Raw genomic sequence first — 17,970 nt, forward strand, 5'->3', positions numbered from 1 at the left:
AACTTGAAACTCGATTGTGTGACAATAAATAAAATATTATTTTCAAATAAAATCATTTCCTGTGACACCCAGAGACGTCTATGTTAGTGTCCACATTACATTCACGTTGGTTTTGTAACTTTACCAACATTACATTTCTAAAGTTGATTTATTGTTTTTTTATAATTCTTTGTACACACTTTGTGCATGCATTTTATAAACTCAAGATCAGACCATGCAAATGACAGAGAAGTATTGAAAAGACTAGCGTGGTTTTGGACCATTAAGAAAGTTAACACTAAGAAACAACAAGTAGTGTTAGTTACAAGTCCATTATCAAGCAATTGTGAGGGTGAATAAATAATTACAGAACATACATTATTAAAATACTATAACATACAGGAGGAGCAAACTTAACGAACCGCAGGTATTGTACATCGGGAAAGCACAACCCAAACCCTTGGTTAGTGTACCACAGATAAGAATACCTAATCAATCAATCTACATCGATCATTCAGCATAACAAAGGTACCTTGATCGCCCTTAATGTTATGATCATTTTTTTTCAGTTTGATGGCGACGGAACGACGAATCAGCTCTGTTGTTGACATTTAGCTCTGATGTTTCTTTTTGGAAATTTATGTAAAATAATTAAGCTCAACTCAACTCAGTCTCAGTGTGCTTTTAAATAACAACAATATTGCGCTGTAACTCTCGCCATGCATAAAATGTGTTGATTCAAATACGTTGGTCAGATGGGTATATGACAGACTGTAGTATTTATTCATAGACACGTTTATCCCTTCACCATATGACACAGTAGAAAGAAGTCATATTTTACAACCTCTTCATAGAACCATCACTCTGTACCAAGGTATCCGAACTATAAGGACACCTGTTCAGGTAACTACACTAATTACGGCACAACGTTTTCTAATATTCTCACAATGTTTCTTCTGAGCAAACTTTGACAGACTTGGATTTGTTTCTTCAAAACCTAATTGGACTAGGATACGTCTGTATTTGAAGACAACATTATATAGTTAAACGACATGGTGTTAACGTGGTTTACTGCAGAATTTAAACTGCCCGATATTCTGAACACCAAGAGAAAATAATAAATAATAGTCATATGTTAAGTGGTTGTGCACCAATTCGTAATTTATGATCAATATTTTATTACAGATTTAAAATATCGTCACTATGTGGAAGTATTGCAGTGTGTTGATTTTGGTCTCGAGTGTTTGTGTGTTTTCAGAAGGTATGTACATAATTGAACATTGAGACATGAGTTTAAGATTACCTATCTTCTATTAGATTGGGTTGACATTAAGAAGAGAAACTAACGATTTGATTTGTTGCGTGTGTACTTGGAGATCACAATAGTAGTTATCATATAAATGATGTCATATTTTGTAGATTGTGACGGACCTTATGTGTATGAATGCACAACTGGTGAGTGCTTCCCAGCTTATGTGAAGTGTGATAATCACAGTACGTGCCCGGGTGGAGAAGATGAAGAAAACTGCGGTACGTCAAAAAAAAATAATACAGCTGATAATCTAAAGAAATCACCTATATGTGATATATCCGTTCTGGAAATATATTATACATCTGCATACAATTTTGAAATCTTACAAAATATTGTTTGTGAAGATTTAAAATTAATTATTGATGGGACCAGTTTCTGAAGAAAATCTGTAATAATGTAATGTATGACTAGTTATAGTTGGTGATATAATTATCATTTATGGTGTATATTTTAAAGGACCTCGTTGCTACCAGTGTGAAAATGAATGGCATACTTCTGAACGAGGATGCATTGAATCATGGTCTGGTAGTAAATACGGTGCACCACAATGTGCTGAGGTAAGTTACTTAATTGAAGCATACATTGTCTAGCAATATGTTTTGTCAAAAAGTTTTATAACGTTGAATTTGTTAGGAAGTTGTAGTTATTGATTGTGATATGTTTTATCTCCACAGCATGACGTCTGTATCAACGCCGTAAAGTCTAAGAATAATATACTGAAATTCTTCATGGATTGCATGGATAAAGAGGTACATTTCCCACACATGCCTTATTCTTAATACTATTATGTATCATCTAATAATGGTCAAATATAAAACATTGCCTTCAAATAATTATAACGTCATTAATTGTTAAGCAATATTGAAAAACATAGCTATGGCATTTTAAATGATATTTACACAATCATATGAATATACATTCATTTATTTCAATCAAACACCATCTATCAGTGTAACACTGACAAAGTTACTATTCTGATCATGTTTATGAGATATTACTATTCATGCTGCACAATATTTCTTAATTGCATTGGATCTGACGTTTATTCACATGCTTTTTTCATAAATGTCCGGTTCGGAATGTAAGCAATTTTATTTAGTTGTATTTCTCTTTTTAATTATAAATCACATTGCGAATTGTTCTTCAGACGTGCTCAACTCTTGAGAGCAAAAATCCGCCAGAGTGTTATGAGACTCCAGTTAAAGTGAATAAAAAGTGTACATTCTGTTGTGAAACAGACTACTGTAACAAGGATATTTCACATGATGTCATCATAGGTGAGTTAAGCTAAGATAGTTAAGTTTAAGACAATATTGATATCTGTGATAATTTCGTGACGTCGAGATAAAAGTCTATTGACTGTTCAATGATGTGCTTCAGTTACTGTCAATAAGCATCGAGTATGACTAGATTGTGTTATTTTGTGAATTTATTTTCAAAGATATATTTGAAATAACTACCATAGAATCATTATTCAGTGTTTTGTATCCCAAATGTTGTATGTGGAGTCTTGGTGGGTTCTCTATTTGCTTTATATTCACAAAGAGTGTGGTTTACCAATTCACTCAATTAAAAACGAGATTATAGACCACGTAATATGCTTGGCACAGTTGTAAACATTCACCAGACGTGTTGTATCTGTTTCCTTACAGGTTGACGTGTATCCTTGTGGATAGAATTCTTCATTGATAAGAAAGTAGATTAATATAATAGTTTAATTCCCTATCTATCTATATCACTATCCCTTCGAAAGCAGAAGTTAAGAGGTTATTAGTAAAGACACCTCTGAGATATTGTGCATACTATTAAGAGGTTTGCATCGCGTTATCCCAATGATTGCCTGGTAAACTGATGGGCAAGTAATGACAATCATAAAACCTTGATACGAGTTTGTGACCTTCTAGAAGACAGATTCTTGTATGGTGTTGGTAATATAAAATATGTCAATAAAATTGTTGCTGGGTGGATTGTATCTTGTATATGTAGGCACCACTGTTTCAACAACCTTAATAGAAACCAATTCTACATTATAGAATACGAAATAAACATTTTTCTAGGAATATGAAAAAGCAAAATCAAAAATTAGCAAGCCTGACATTTTTTATCCCAGAAAATCTTCAAAGTTCAACATATTTTTTTCACGCGAAGGGGTTCTATTTGTTTTATGGATGTTAATATAGAATACACAGAATTTGCTATTCTCGGGCGCCCCGTGTATCGTCATTTCATCGTGAATCAGAATATCACCTGGACAATGACAAGGCAAATAACAATGAAGCAAAATCACCAACTGTGAGGTCCACATGTATGTATGACTGAAAGGAAAAACGAAAGAAAAAACACTTATACTCATACAACTCGCACGTAATGAATAGTAATGGGGGGGGGTGTTAACAGCATAGTAGTCAGTAGCAATTTAAAATTCCTCCAAAAGAAAACAAATCGGGAGACAAGTTGCTATTCTAAAAAGTATTTCACTTGGTAACATATCCCATGTCAAGAGTTCGATTTTTTTTCATCAATATCCGGTATCTTGAAGTATCCGCAATCTTCACAAACATTGTCACTTGATAAACTAGTAACTTGATGTAGTAGATTCCACTTATGAGATCCTTTCACATACTTGAAACACATATCTACGGGGTCAAAGGCAATCCAAATAGATTGCATATAAAACGAAGTTTATAATTATAATCCAATGAAGCTGACGATTATATTATTATCAGTAAATGGGAAAAAACTCTAATGAAAGATTCAAAAATATCCCCTATTTAGATAATAACACATGTTTGTGAGGTAAATACCAAGATTTATTTCCTTCCTGAGGGGTGGTGGTGATGGCCATAATATTGATGATGCACATATTCTCCAAACCGAATACGGTAACCCCATATTTGTGTTTTTCTGAGAAGGAAACTGAGAAGGAATATGCGTATTCTTGATGTACAAAAGCGCAGGAGAGATAAAGGAAACTAATAATCATATCCACTGAGATGTTGAGTTAATTATTCTTCTTAGTATTAAAATGAAGTATATAATTTAATTAGGAGACATAGAATCATTCCCTGTGACACCCAGAGACGTATATATTACTATCAACATTGCATTCACGTTGGTTTTGTAAACTGCATTTTATAAACTCAAGACACCACCCTATGAGACTGTCACACGCAACGTAATATTACCGTAATTGGTATAGTACAGGTGTGATGGTTCAAATACCAAAATGGCAACAGTAACAGAAAGACTTCCCTGGCGGCGATGACAAAATACGAACACGGAGCCAACAGATGAGGTTTTAACTGGTACTGGTATTATTATACTCCGCAAACATCAAGTAAAATAACGCGGTAAATCTCCACTACTCCAATAACTAGATACTTGAACTCCAATACAATTCAACGAGATCTCCGATCTGATCTCAGTGCTGAACAACTCCCCTATATATACCCACACTGTCTATAAATAGACCATTACATCTGCATACATAATGAGTCTGGAACTTACTACAAATTTCTAGAATGTTCCATTACCTTCTATTGCCTTCTACAGTGTCCTATTACCTATTCAACCAACTTCTAAACAAAATCTAGAACATTCTCAGTCACACGGAAGTGGTAAACAAGTCGTATGCGACAGAGACACCATATACCTAGTGAAGACGTTAAGCCAGACCATGCAAAAAAGCATTATTGAAAATACCTACCCCAACAGGTTTAAACAAGAGATTCACTGGGTCCATAAATTATCCGAGCAAATGTTTTACCGAGACTGGGCGTGGTATTGGACCATTAAGAACGCTAACACTAAAAAACAACAAGAGGTGTTATGAGTTCATGATCAAGCAATTGAAGGGGTGAAATGAATAATTACTGGACATACATTATTAAAATACTATCGAGAAAGGGTTTACGAACATATGCATCTGAAACTGGTCTAGGTGGAGCCCTGACAAATAATGAACACCCAAAAGCACAAACTGGTACGGAGCCCAGGTATGAAAGCAGTAATCTTTCATTAGCATACATATGGTAGACTAGTTACTATAAAGTCTGATGACAAGCCTTTGTAACTTATACCAAGTTACAATATAATTTTAAAATTACAGCAGTGTAAGGTGAACCTAATAACCCAGGCAGGAAAATGCACCTGACTAAATAGTTCAAGCACACTTACTCGATAAACCATCAATTTGAAATTGAAATGATCAATGGGGTACACGTTTAGTTGCACTGATATTAAACTACATGCTGAGTCCACAGCTTTTACAAACAGTAACACAAAGTAGGGCAACTTTTTAAAATAACTGTCATGATCGTGACAAATTAAATACAAAGTATGACATAAACATCAAAGGCGACCAATCACCAAAGTCAATCATGAATGTATTCGTCGCACATTTACATAAAGAGATCAGTACAGCTAGTAAATGTGTTTTACAAGTTATCTCATCGTGAGAAATGGTACCAAAAATTAAAATTGTGACGTTAAACGTCAATGGTATAAGAAATCTCGGCAAAAGAAAGAAAGTATGGAATTGGCTAAATAGAAAACAAGTGAATGTTATTTTCCTCCAGGAGACCCATAGTCTCTCCATGGACCAGTATAGTTGGTCGTCGCAACTTAGAGGTCAGGTTTCTTTTCACATGGTACTAATAGTAGTAGGGGAGTGCTTACTGTTATTCGTGATATAGACTTTGATGTTAAAAACACTGTCATCGACCCTGATGGTCGTTTTGTTCTTATACATACGTTAATTGAAAATAGCCCTTTCTTGTTGCTTAATATTTACGCCCCAAATGACGAAAAGTCACACTGTTCTTTTCTGGAACATACTCAGTCGTGTATCGACAACTTAGATTATGATCCTGACACTAAGATTATCATTGGGGGCGATTTTAATTTTACCTACGATATTAACATTGACCGTCAGGGAGGCAACCCCCATACCTGGGTTAAATCTAAGAAATCATTTTCAAATTTGCTAGAAAAACATGATTTGGTAGATATATGGCGTATCCGCAATGTAGATACTCGACGTTTTACTTGGAGGAGAGGTGGGACCACACCTATTGCCAGTAGGATTGATTATTTTCTTATATCTGACCACATACAAAACATTGTTGACTCTGTCGACTTCAGCCCAGTTTCATTTAGCGACCATTCGGCTGTTGCTCTTGTTTTAGATCCACATGATTCACCACGTGGACCTTCCCTTTGGAAATTCAACTGCAGTCTTTTAGATGACAACAATTATCATAACCAATTTAGCGAACGTTTTGTTGAATGGGAAAAGAATTATAGTAACATAGGTGATAAGGGGCTTCTTTGGAATCTCTTGACGTATGAAATACGCAAATTTACTATTCAATATAGTAAACAAAAAGCACGACAACGTCGTTCAAAAATCGAAGAATTGGAACATAAATTGAATGATTTTGATATTTTATGTGGCTTGAATCCCACCCCTAAAAATATTGAATATTAAAACGACATAAAAGCGGAACTTGATTCACTGTATGATTATGCTGTGAAGGGTTTAATTGTCCGGTCAAGGGCCCAATGGGTGGAAGAGGGAGAGAAGAGCACAAAGTTTTTTCTGGGACTGGAAAAACGAAATCAACATAGATCTCATATTACGAGAGTTATAGGCTCCGACAATAATTCAAAACAATCTAAATCTGAAATTTTGGCCGAATTGAAAAAATATTATGCCACCCTTTACAGTTCAAATCACACAAATACAACTTTAGACGTAAATTTCTTTTCGGGGTTAACCATACCAAAACTTTCGAATGATGAAATGAGTGAGTGTGAAGGTCATATTTCACTCGGGGAGGCGCACCATTCCCTGTTGTCCATGTCAAAAGGCAGGACACCTGGAAACGATGGTCTCCCAGTAGAATTTTATATTGTTTTTTGGTCTATTATTAGTTCTTATGTACTTAATTCCATTAACTATGCCTATGACCATGGCTGTCTGTCAAACTCCCAGCGCCAGAGTATAATCACTTTGATCGAAAAAAAGGGTAAAGACAAACAATATATTAAAAATTGGCGGCCAATATCGCTAATCAATGTAGATGCTAAAATTGGTTCTATTTGTATTGCAAAGCGGATGGAAAAGCTTTTACCAAAACTTATTCACTATACGCAATCAGCTTTCGTTAAGGGGAGGGACGTCACGGATTTAATTAGATTAATTGAGGAGGTACTCCTTAGTACTGATGAGAATAATATCCCAGGTATATTAGTTGCCATTGATTTTGAGAAGGCTTTTGATTCTTTAGAATGGCCTTTTTTGTTTGATTGCCTGAAAACTTTTAATTTTGGTCCATCATTGATTCGTTGGGTGAAATCGTATTACTGTAACGTGGAAAGTTCGATTATCAATAATGGTTTTACCACGGGTTATTTTAAAGTTCAGAAGGGGGTCAGACAGGGGGACCCTTTGTCCCCTACATTGTTTATTCTGGCGCTGGAAGTGTTTTTAATCTCCATGCGGGCAAATCCAAATATTCAAGGTATTAAGTTGGGTGATGAACTTGTAACAGATGTAACGTTTCTTGCAAGATGAATCTTCTGCATTACATTTGTTTAAACTTTTGAATTGCTTCCAAAAAGTATCAGGGTTAAAAGTAAACACAGAAAAAACTGAAGCCCTTTGGCTTGGGCCCTGGAAAAGTCGAAAAGACACACCTTTTGGTATTAAATGGCCTAAGGAGCCAATCAAGATTGTTGGTGTTTATGTTTCCTATGATACAAATTGGGCTGCTACTTTAAATTACGCTAAGCCAATGGAAAATTTACAGTTAACCTTGAATCTGTGGAAGCAAATAAACTTAATTTTAATTGGTAGAATACAGATTGTGAAGAGCTTTGCTATATCAAAGTTTGTGTATCTTATGAGAATGGTCTCTGTACCAAAGAAAGTTTTACTTGAGGTAAATAGAAAGTGTTTCAATTTTATTTGGGAAGGTCATGACCGGGTGGCCCGCAATGTTATGATCGCAGACATAGGAAAAGGTGGTTTGAAAGCCCCTGATATCTTTACAATGTATGGTACATTTCGTATAATAAGGTTGAAAAGGTACTTTGACCCTTCAGTGACCCATGCATGGAAACCATCATTCTTAAAAAGGTTAAAGTCTGTTGGAGGCAACTTAATATTTAGTTGTAACTACGGACTTGAATATTTGAAAATCAACCTGTCCGAATTGTATCGTGAAGCCTTGGTAGCTTGGTCTACTCTTCAAAATTTAGATATTAAAAATCAAATATCACATCATATAATTTGGAACAACAAGGATATCCTAATTGATAACAAATCTGTGTTTTTCCCTACAATTGCCAATAAGGGTATCAGTTGCATTGGTGATTTATTTCCAAATAACACACCCGTTAGTATTGCTGTCTTATCTGCTAAACATAACCTAACCAGACTTGAAATATATCTTGTGAGTTGTGTTTTTAATGCAATTACAAAAAACACGAGGGAAGCTTGGTCACATGTTTCTTATCCTATCCGAAGGTTTTCGTACGATTCAGTGCCAAATATTTGTATTGATGGTAAGAATATACTGGCATCTGTGCTTAGTAAAAATTGTCTAAAAAATAACTTTCTTCGTGCAAAGACTATTCATCCAAATAGTTCAGAGTATTTTATAAAAGATTTTAAACTCAACTTTGCTGCAATGTCTAAATATTACGTTTTACCATTTAGGACAGCAATCGATACGAAATCAAGAGAATTTCAATTTACGTTACTACATAAAATTCTGTTTACTAATTATGATCTTTATAAAATGAAATCATCAAAGATTAGTAGTCCGAATTGTTCGTTCTGTCATCAGGAAACGGAAACAACTTACCATCTTTTTTATTATTGTAAATATACCAAAAAAATTTGGTTTGCCTTTAGTGATGTATTTAAAAACATGTTTGGTCCAGATGCTCTTTCCCTCTGGCAGATAATTTTAGGCTGTACTGATTTTTCAGTGTTGGCAAATTATTTGGTACTTTTAGGGAAGCAATATATTTATAAATGTAAAATGAGTAAGAGTATACCGAGTGATGTATATTTTCGTAAGGTGGTAACTGAAGCATGCGAGATTGAAAAGCATATACCTATATCTAAAAACAAATTGGAATTACATTTACGGAAGTGGTCTATTATCTCTGATAGTGTGTAAATTTTTTGATTTATGAATCAGTGAATTAGCAATTATCTTGTTTTGTTTTATTTCTGTTACTCTTGTTTGCTTGTCTTTGTCGTTTTGTATTATGTAATTAATGTTTACTGTAATGTATGTAATTAAATGAAATAAAATTGTGTAAAGAGAAAAAAAAATCAACACAAAAGCCGATAATAAAACCTTGAATACTATTACACTCACTAAAAAAATGTGTTTTATGGCCGTGTATGATTACAAATGTTACGGACATCATTGTAAATGTGAATTGTTTCAACTGGTGGAGACAATGCTCCATGATTTCACGTTTGAACTGATCAGCTTGAGTAAAGAATGTCATGGAAAAACAGTTACTTATCTAGCGTTACTAGATTCCAGAAACACGGCAATACCAGTTTTGTACTCGAGTCCAAGCAAAAAACTTGTGAGAAACAAAATGCTACCTACAATTACTAAACTTATCAATGTAGCAAAGCAAATAATAAAGAAAAAGGCCAGATAAGTTAACTACTATAACATATGCCCAAGGAACACACACTACATGAACGAGATATTTTCGGAAAAATGCCGAATGCATGATGAAAAGTCAACAAGTAAGTTAACTTAGAAACAGATGGATATAACAAATTCAGAAGCTGATGATATTACAGAAAATACTGTACTTCAGTTTGCCCCAGATGATCAAGCACATTGACTGCAATCGCCACAGCCGATTAATGGAAATACATGCAGTAGCTAGTATTAACTACATGATCAGAATTAATTTCAAGAAGCCTCAGCATCTGAAAGACTAACTTATAATAAACATTTCTGAAGTTAAAGATTTTGTTCTTAAATAGAGTGAAATAGATTTTGTTCAGTAATTTAAGATGTATTCATAGCTAAGTTCGTATGTGTTTTTGGTCATCGAGTCAGTATGGTTTGATGTGTATTGTCAAATAAATTCAGTAGTCGTGGCTTTGTTATTTATTCAACAATCAGACATATACTGAAACAGGGTGGATAGCGATGTATGGCCTTGCATACGATAGATACTTGTATAATATGGTATGGTAATACAGTATAATATGGTATGTAGTGCAATTTGGCATAGCGTGGTAGTGCAGTATAATACGTTATAGGAGGATTCCGGCTGACTTTTTATTGTCATATACAAATTTTTTGTCCACTAATATAGCAGATTTTTTTTCTGTATTACGTTACACTCATAAAGGAGTTTATTTCTATATATTTCATATTGGTCGGAACAAATTTTGGGGTCACAAGTATTATTTCTAAGTAGAATATTCCAGACATTTTAATGTCTATTAAAATTGTGAGTCATTTGATGTTTAACTTGGAATGATATAAAACAAGACAAGTACCATGGAAACGAGGGATGTGATTTTGTTGTCCTCATTTTATTCTGCTTTTGAGTCCACTGCAAACATATACTATGTAACTAAATCAGTGCGAAAAGCGGAATAAATTCATGGCGTCTGTAACTTATAACAGTTAACATTTTGGAATCGAAATTTACGTATTTTTGACATATGTCTATCTAAACCGAAAATACATTGTCAACTGGAAAGTACCAAGTGAGGGATGAACACCATGGCAGAACTAAAATTGGAAAGCCACATGTGTTCTTTGATCCCAGGCAAAAAAAAGCAAAACCCAAACCCATGGTTAGTGTGCCACATATGGGAATACATAAACAACTGGCCGAGATGTAATTTCACACACTCAATTTTATCCAATCAGTCTACATCGATCCTTTTTCATCATTCAGTGGATCAAAGGTACGGATCGACTAATCAGCTCTCTTGTTGACATTTATCTATGATGTCGTTTCTTGGAAATTTATGTAAAAAAATAACAACTCATGGCAATCTCTCATTTGCCAGTTATATCAAAGTGTTGGCGTGCTTTTAAATAGCATAACAATATTGCGATGACAATCCCATCATGCATACATTGTGTTGATTCAAATACGTTGATCCGTTGGTCAGATGGGTATATGACAGACTGTAGTAATTTATTCATAGACACGTTTATCCCTTCGCCATATGACATAGGAGAAAGAAGTCATATTTCACAACCTCTTCATAGGATCATCACTCTGTACCAAAGTATTCGAACTATAAGGACACCTGATCAGGTAACTACTACTAATTACGGCACGTTTACTAATTTTCTCACAATGTTTTGACAGTATAATATCTTATGAGCAAACTTTGATAGATTTCTTCTTTAAAACCTCATTGGTCTAGGATACTTCTGTATTGGAGTACAACAATATATAGTTAAACGACATGATGTTAGTGTGGTTTACTGGAGAATTTAAACTGCCCGATACTTTGTTATTTGTATTGAGGCTCTGAAAGGAAATTAGAAATAATAGTCTTATGTGAAGTAGTTGTGCACCAACTAGTAATAAATGAGTAATATTGTATTACAGACTTGAGTATTGTCACTATGTGGAAGTATTGCAGTGTGTTGATTCTGATCTTGAGTGTTTGTGTGTTTTCAGAAGGTATGTACATAATTGAACATGGAGACATGAGTTTAAGATTACCTATCTCCTATTAGATTGGGTTGACATTAAGAAGAGAAACTAACGATTTGATTTGATTTGTTGCGTGTGTACTTGGAGATCACAATAGTAGTTATCATATAAATGATGTCATATTCTGTAGATTGTGACGGACCTTATGTGTATGAATGTAAAACTGGTGAGTGCTTCCCAGCTTATGTGAAGTGTGATAATCACAGTACGTGCCCGGGCGGAGAAGATGAAGAAAACTGCGGTACGTCAAAAAAATAATAATACAGCTGATAATCTAAAGAAATCACCTATATGTGATATATCCGTTCTGGAAATCTATACATCTGTATAAAATTTTGAAATCTTACAAAATATTGTTTGTGAAGATTTAAAATTAATTATTGATGGGACCAGTTTCTGAAGAAAATCTGTAATAATGTAATGTATGACTAGTTATAGTTGGTGATATAATTATCATTTATTGTGTATATTTTAAAGGACCTCGTTGTTACCAGTGCGAAAATGGATGGCATACTTCTGAACGAGGATGCATTGAATCATGGTCTGGTAGTAAATACGGTGCACCACAATGTGCTGAGGTAAGTTACTTCATTGAAGCATACATTGTCTAACAATATGTTTTGTCAAAAAGTTTTATAACGTTGAATTTGTTAGGAAGTTGTAGTTATTGATTGTGATATGTTGTATCTCCACAGCATGACGTCTGTATCAACGCCGTAAAGTCTAAGAATAATATACTGAAATTCTTCATGGATTGCATGGATAAAGAGGTACATTTTCCACACATGCCTTATTCTTAATACTATTATGTATCATCTAATAGTGGTCAAATATAAAACATTGCCTTCAAATAATTATAACGTCATTAATTGTTAAGCAATATTGAAAAAACGTGGCTATGGCATTTTAAATGATATTTACACAATCATATGAATATACATTCATTTATTTCAATCAAACACCATCTATCAGTGTAACACTGACAAAGTTACTATTCTGATCATGTTTATGAAATGTTACTATTCATGCTGCACAATATTTCTGAATTGCATTGGATCTGACGTTTATTCACATGCTTTTTTCATAAATGTCCGGTTCGGAATGTAAGCAATTTTAATTAGTTGTATTTCTCTTTTTAATTATAAATCACATTGCGAATTGTTCTTCAGACGTGCTCAACTCTTGAGAGCAAAAATCCGCCAGAGTGCTATGAGACTCCAGTTAAAGTGAATAACAAATGTACATTCTGTTGTGAAACAGACTACTGTAACAAGGATATTTCAAATGATGTCATCATAGGTGAATTAAGCTAAGATAGTTACGTTTAAGACAATATTGATATCTGTGATAATTTCGTGACGTCGAGATAAAAGTCTATTGACTGTTCAATGATGTGCTTCAGTAACTGTCAATAAGCATCGAATATGACTAGATTGTGTTATTTTGTGAATTCATTTTCAAAGATATATTTGAAATAACTACCATAGAATCATTATTCAGTGTTTTGTATCCCAAATGTTGTATGTGGAGTCTTGGTGGGTTCTCTATTTGCTTTATATTCACAAAGAGTGTGGTTTACCAATTCACTCAATTAAAAACGAGATTATAGACCACGTAATATGCTTGGCACAGTTGTAAACATTCACCAGACGTGTTGTATCTGTTTCCTTGCAGGTTGATATGTATCATTGTGGATAGAATTCTTCATTGATAAGAAAGTAGATTAATATAATAGTTTAATTCCCTATCTATCTATATCACTATCCCTTCGAAAGCAGAAGTTAAGAAGTTATTAGTAAAGACACCTCTGAGATATTGTGCATACTATTAAGAGGTTTGCATCGCGTTATCCCAATGATTGCCTGGTAAACTGATGGGCAAGTAATGACAATCATAAAACCTTGATACGAGTTTGTGACCTTCTTCAGGACAGATTCTCGTATGGTGTTGGTAATATAAAATATGTCAATAAAATTGTTGCTGGGTGGATTGTATCTTGTATATGTAGGCACCACTGTTTCAACAACCTTAATAGAAACCAATTCTACATTATAGAATACGAAATAAACATTTTTCTAGGAATATGAAAAAGCAAAATAAAAAATTAGCAAGCCTGAAATTTTTTATCCCAGAAAATCTTCAAAGTTCAACATATTTTTTTCACGCGAAGGGGTTCTATTTGTTTTATGGATGTTAATATAGAATACACAGAATTTGCGATTCTCAGGCGCTCCGTGTATCGTCATTTCATCGTGAATCAAAATATCACCTGGACAAAGACAAGGCAAATAACAATGAAGCAAAATCACCAACTGTGAGGTCCACATGTATGTATGACTGAAAGGAAAAACGAAAGAAAAAAACACTTTTACTCATACAACTCGCACGTAATGAATAGTAATGGGGGGTGTTAACAGCATAGTAGTCAGTAGCAATTTAAAATTCCTCCAAAAGAAAACAAATCGGGAGACAAGTTGCTATTCTAAAAAGTATTTCACTTGGTAACATATCCCATGTCAAGAGTTCGATTTTTTTCATCAATATCCGGTATCTTGAAGTATCCGCAATCTTCGCAAACATTGTCACTTGATAAACTAGTAACTTGATGTAGTAGATTCCACTTATGAGATCCTTTCACATACTTGAAACACATATCTACGGGGTCAAAGGCAATCCAAATAGATTGCATATAAAACGAAGTTTATAATTATAAATCCAATGAAGCTGACGATTATAATATTATCAGTAAATGGGAAAACACTCTAATGAAAGATTCAAAAATATCCCCTATTTAGATAATAACACATGTTTGTGAGGTAAATACCAAGATTTATTTCCTTCCTGAGGGGTGGTAGTGATGGCCATAATATTGATGATGCACATATTCTCCAAACCGAATACGGTAACCCCATATTTGTGTTTTTCTGAGAAGGAATATCCGTATTCTTGATGTACAAAAGCGCAGGAGAGATAAAGGAAACTAATAATCATATCCACTGAGATGTTGAGTTAATTATTCTTCTTAGTATTAAAATGAAGTATATAATTTAATTAGGAGACATAGAATCATTCCCTGTGACACCCAGAGACGTATATATTACTATCAACATTGCATTCACGTTGGTTTTGTAAACTGCATTTTATAAACTCAAGACACCACCCTATGAGACTGTCACACGCAACGTAATATTACCGTAATTGGTATAGTACAGGTGTGATGGTTCAAATACCAAAATGGCAACAGTAACAGAAAGACTTCCCTGGCGGCGATGACAAAATACGAACACGGAGCCAACAGATGAGGTTTTAACTGGTACTGGTATTATTATACTCCGCAAACATCAAGTAAAATAACGCGGTAAATCTCCACTACTCCAATAACTAGATACTTGAACTCCAATACAATTCTACGAGATCTCCGATCTGATCTCAGTGCTGAACAACTCCCCTATATATACCCACACTGTCTATAAATAGACCATTACATCAGCATACATAATGAGTCTGGAACTTACTACAAATTTCTAGAATGTTCCATTACCTTCTATTGCCTTCTACAGTGTCCTATTACCTATTCAACCAACTTCTAAACAACATCTAGAACATTCTCAGTCACACGGAAGTGGTAAACAAGTCGTATGCGACAGAGACACCATATACCTAGTGAAGACGTTAAGCCAGACCATGCAAAAAAGCATTATTGAAAATACCTACCCCAACAGGTTTAAACAAGAGATTCACTGGGTCCATAAATTATCCGAGCAAATGTTTTACCGAGACTGGGCGTGGTATTGGACCATTAAGAACGCTAACACTAAAAAACAACAAGAGGTGTTATGAGTTCATGATCAAGCAATTGAAGGGGTGAAATGAATAATTACTGGACATACATTATTAAAATACTATCGAGAAAGGGTTTACGAACATATGCATCTGAAACTGGTCTAGGTGGAGCCCTGACAAATAATGAACACCCAAAAGCACAAACTGGTACGGAGCCCAGGTATGAAAGCAGTAATCTTTCATTAGCATACATATGGTAGACTAGTTACTATAAAGTCTGATGACAAGCCTTTGTAACTTATACCAAGTTACAATATAATTTTAAAATTACAGCAGTGTAAGGTGAACCTAATAACCCAGGCAGGAAAATGCACCTGACTAAAGCACACTTACTCGATAAACCATCAATTTGAAATTGAAATGATCAATGGGGTACACGTTTAGTTGCACTGATATTAAACTACATGCTGAGTCCACAGCTTTTACAAACAGTAACACAAAGTAGGGCAACTTTTTAAAATAACTGTCATGATCGTGACAAATTAAATACAAAGTATGACATAAACATCAAAGGCGACCAGTCACCAAAGTCAATTATGAATGTATTCGTCGCACATTTACATAAAAAGATCAGTACAGCTAGTAAATGTGTTTTACAAGTTATCTCATCGTGAGAAATGGTACCAAAAATTAAAATTGTGACGTTAAACTTCAATGGTATAAGAAATCTCGTCAAAAGAAAGAAAGTATGGAATTGGCTAAATAGAAAACAAGTGAATGTTATTTTCCTCCAGAAGACCCATAGTCTCTCCACGGACCAGTATAGTTGGTCGTCGCAACTTAGAGGTCAGGGTTTCTTTTCACATGGTACTAATAGTAGTAGGGGAGTGCTTACTGTTATTCGTGATATAGACTTTGATGTTAAAAACACTGTCATCGACCCTGATGGTCGTTTTGTTCTTATACATACGTTAATTGAAAATAGCCCTTTCTTGTTGCTTAATATTTACGCCCTAATGACGAAAAGTCACTCTGTTCTTTTCTGGAACATATTCAGTCGTGTATCGACAACTTAGATTAAGATTATCATTGGGGGCGATTTTAATTTTACCTACGATATTAACATTGACCGTCAGGGAGGCAACCCCCATACCTGGGTTAAATCTAAGAAATCATTTTCACATTTGCTAGAAAAACATGATTTGGTAGATATATGGCGTATCCGCAATGTAGATACTCGACGTTTTACTTAGAGGAGAGGTGGGACCACACCTATTGCCAGTAGGATTGATTATTTTCTTATATCTGACCACATACAAAACATTGTTGACTCTGTCGACTTCAGCCCAGTTTCATTTAGCGACCATTCGGCTGTTGCTCTTGTTTTAGATCCACATGATTCACCACGTGGACCTTCCTTTTGGAAATTCAACTGCAGTCTTTTAGATGACAACAATCATAACCAATTTAGCGAACGTTTTGTTGAATGGGAAAAGAATTATAGTAACATAGGTGATAAGAGGCTTCTTTGGGATCTCTTGAAGTATGAAATACGCAAATTTACTATTCAATATAGTAAACAAAAAGCACGACAACGTCGTTCAAAAATCGAAGAATTGGAACATAAATTGAATGATCTTGATATTTTATGTGGCTTGAATCCCACCCCTAAAAATATTGAATATTAAAACGACATAAAAGCGGAACTTGATTCACTGTATGATTATGCTGTAAAGGTTTTAATTGTTCGGTCAAGGGCCCAATGGGTGGAAGAGGGAGAGAAGAGCACAAAGTTTTTTCTGGGACTAGAAAAACGAAATCAACATAGATCTCATATTACGAGAGTTATAGGCTCCGACAATAATTTAAAACAAACTAAATCTGAAATTTTGGCCGAATTGAAAAAATATTATGCCACCCTTTACAGTTCAAATCACACAAATACAACTTTAGACGTAAATTTCTTTTCGGGGTTAACCATACCAAAACTTTCGAATGATGAAATGAATGAGTGTGAAGGTCATATTTCACTCGGGGAGGCGCACCGTTCCCTGTTGTCCATGTCAAAAGGCAGGACACCTGGAAACGATGGTCTCCCAGTAGAATTTTATATTGCTTTTTGGTCTATTATTAGTTCTTATGTGTCACTTAATTCC

At 34.5% G+C, this 17,970-nt stretch overlaps 2 protein-coding genes across 3 annotated transcripts; both read left to right on the forward strand.

The window, feature by feature from the left end:
* The first annotated feature begins 770 nt into the window (after positions 1 to 770).
* LOC144343284 (uncharacterized) lies at positions 771 to 3,263 on the forward strand. Its single transcript, XM_085491827.1, has 7 exons — positions 771 to 882; positions 1,165 to 1,240; positions 1,399 to 1,509; positions 1,748 to 1,848; positions 1,966 to 2,040; positions 2,439 to 2,568; positions 2,944 to 3,263. Exons 2-7 carry the CDS (start codon positions 1,183 to 1,185, stop codon positions 2,946 to 2,948), a joined length of 480 nt encoding a protein of 159 aa, XP_085347953.1. The 5' UTR covers positions 771 to 882; positions 1,165 to 1,182; the 3' UTR covers positions 2,949 to 3,263.
* An 8,316-nt stretch (positions 3,264 to 11,579) lies between these two features.
* On the forward strand, positions 11,580 to 14,025 carry LOC144344220 (uncharacterized). 2 transcript variants are annotated; one of them, XM_085492035.1, is made up of 7 exons: positions 11,580 to 11,623; positions 11,924 to 11,998; positions 12,162 to 12,272; positions 12,509 to 12,609; positions 12,727 to 12,801; positions 13,201 to 13,330; positions 13,706 to 14,025. In XM_085492035.1, exons 2-7 carry the CDS (start codon positions 11,941 to 11,943, stop codon positions 13,708 to 13,710), a joined length of 480 nt encoding a protein of 159 aa, XP_085348161.1. In that variant the 5' UTR covers positions 11,580 to 11,623; positions 11,924 to 11,940; the 3' UTR covers positions 13,711 to 14,025. The 2 variants fall into 2 exon arrangements, with proteins under 2 accessions (XP_085348161.1, XP_085348160.1); XM_085492034.1 differs by lacking the exon at positions 13,706 to 14,025 and having other exon boundaries at positions 13,201 to 13,459.
* The last annotated feature ends 3,945 nt before the right edge of the window (positions 14,026 to 17,970 follow it).

The sequence above is a fragment of the Saccoglossus kowalevskii genome, chromosome 17 (assembly GCF_978046115.1).
Source record: "Saccoglossus kowalevskii chromosome 17, keSacKowa6.1, whole genome shotgun sequence".
In the NCBI taxonomy this organism is placed as follows: Eukaryota; Metazoa; Hemichordata; class Enteropneusta; family Harrimaniidae; genus Saccoglossus; species Saccoglossus kowalevskii.

Coding starts and splice junctions, on each gene's coding strand:
- LOC144343284 (XM_085491827.1), top strand. CDS start 1,183: ATGTGGAAGTATTGCAGTGTGTTGATTTTGGTCTCGAGTGTTTGTGTG. Junction 1,849..1,965: donor GTGCACCACAATGTGCTGAG/GTAAGTTACTTA, acceptor TTATCTCCACAG/CATGACGTCTGTATCAACGC. Junction 2,041..2,438: donor TGGATTGCATGGATAAAGAG/GTACATTTCCCA, acceptor ATTGTTCTTCAG/ACGTGCTCAACTCTTGAGAG.
- LOC144344220 (XM_085492034.1), top strand. CDS start 11,941: ATGTGGAAGTATTGCAGTGTGTTGATTCTGATCTTGAGTGTTTGTGTG. Junction 11,999..12,161: donor TGTTTGTGTGTTTTCAGAAG/GTATGTACATAA, acceptor CATATTCTGTAG/ATTGTGACGGACCTTATGTG. Junction 12,802..13,200: donor TGGATTGCATGGATAAAGAG/GTACATTTTCCA, acceptor ATTGTTCTTCAG/ACGTGCTCAACTCTTGAGAG.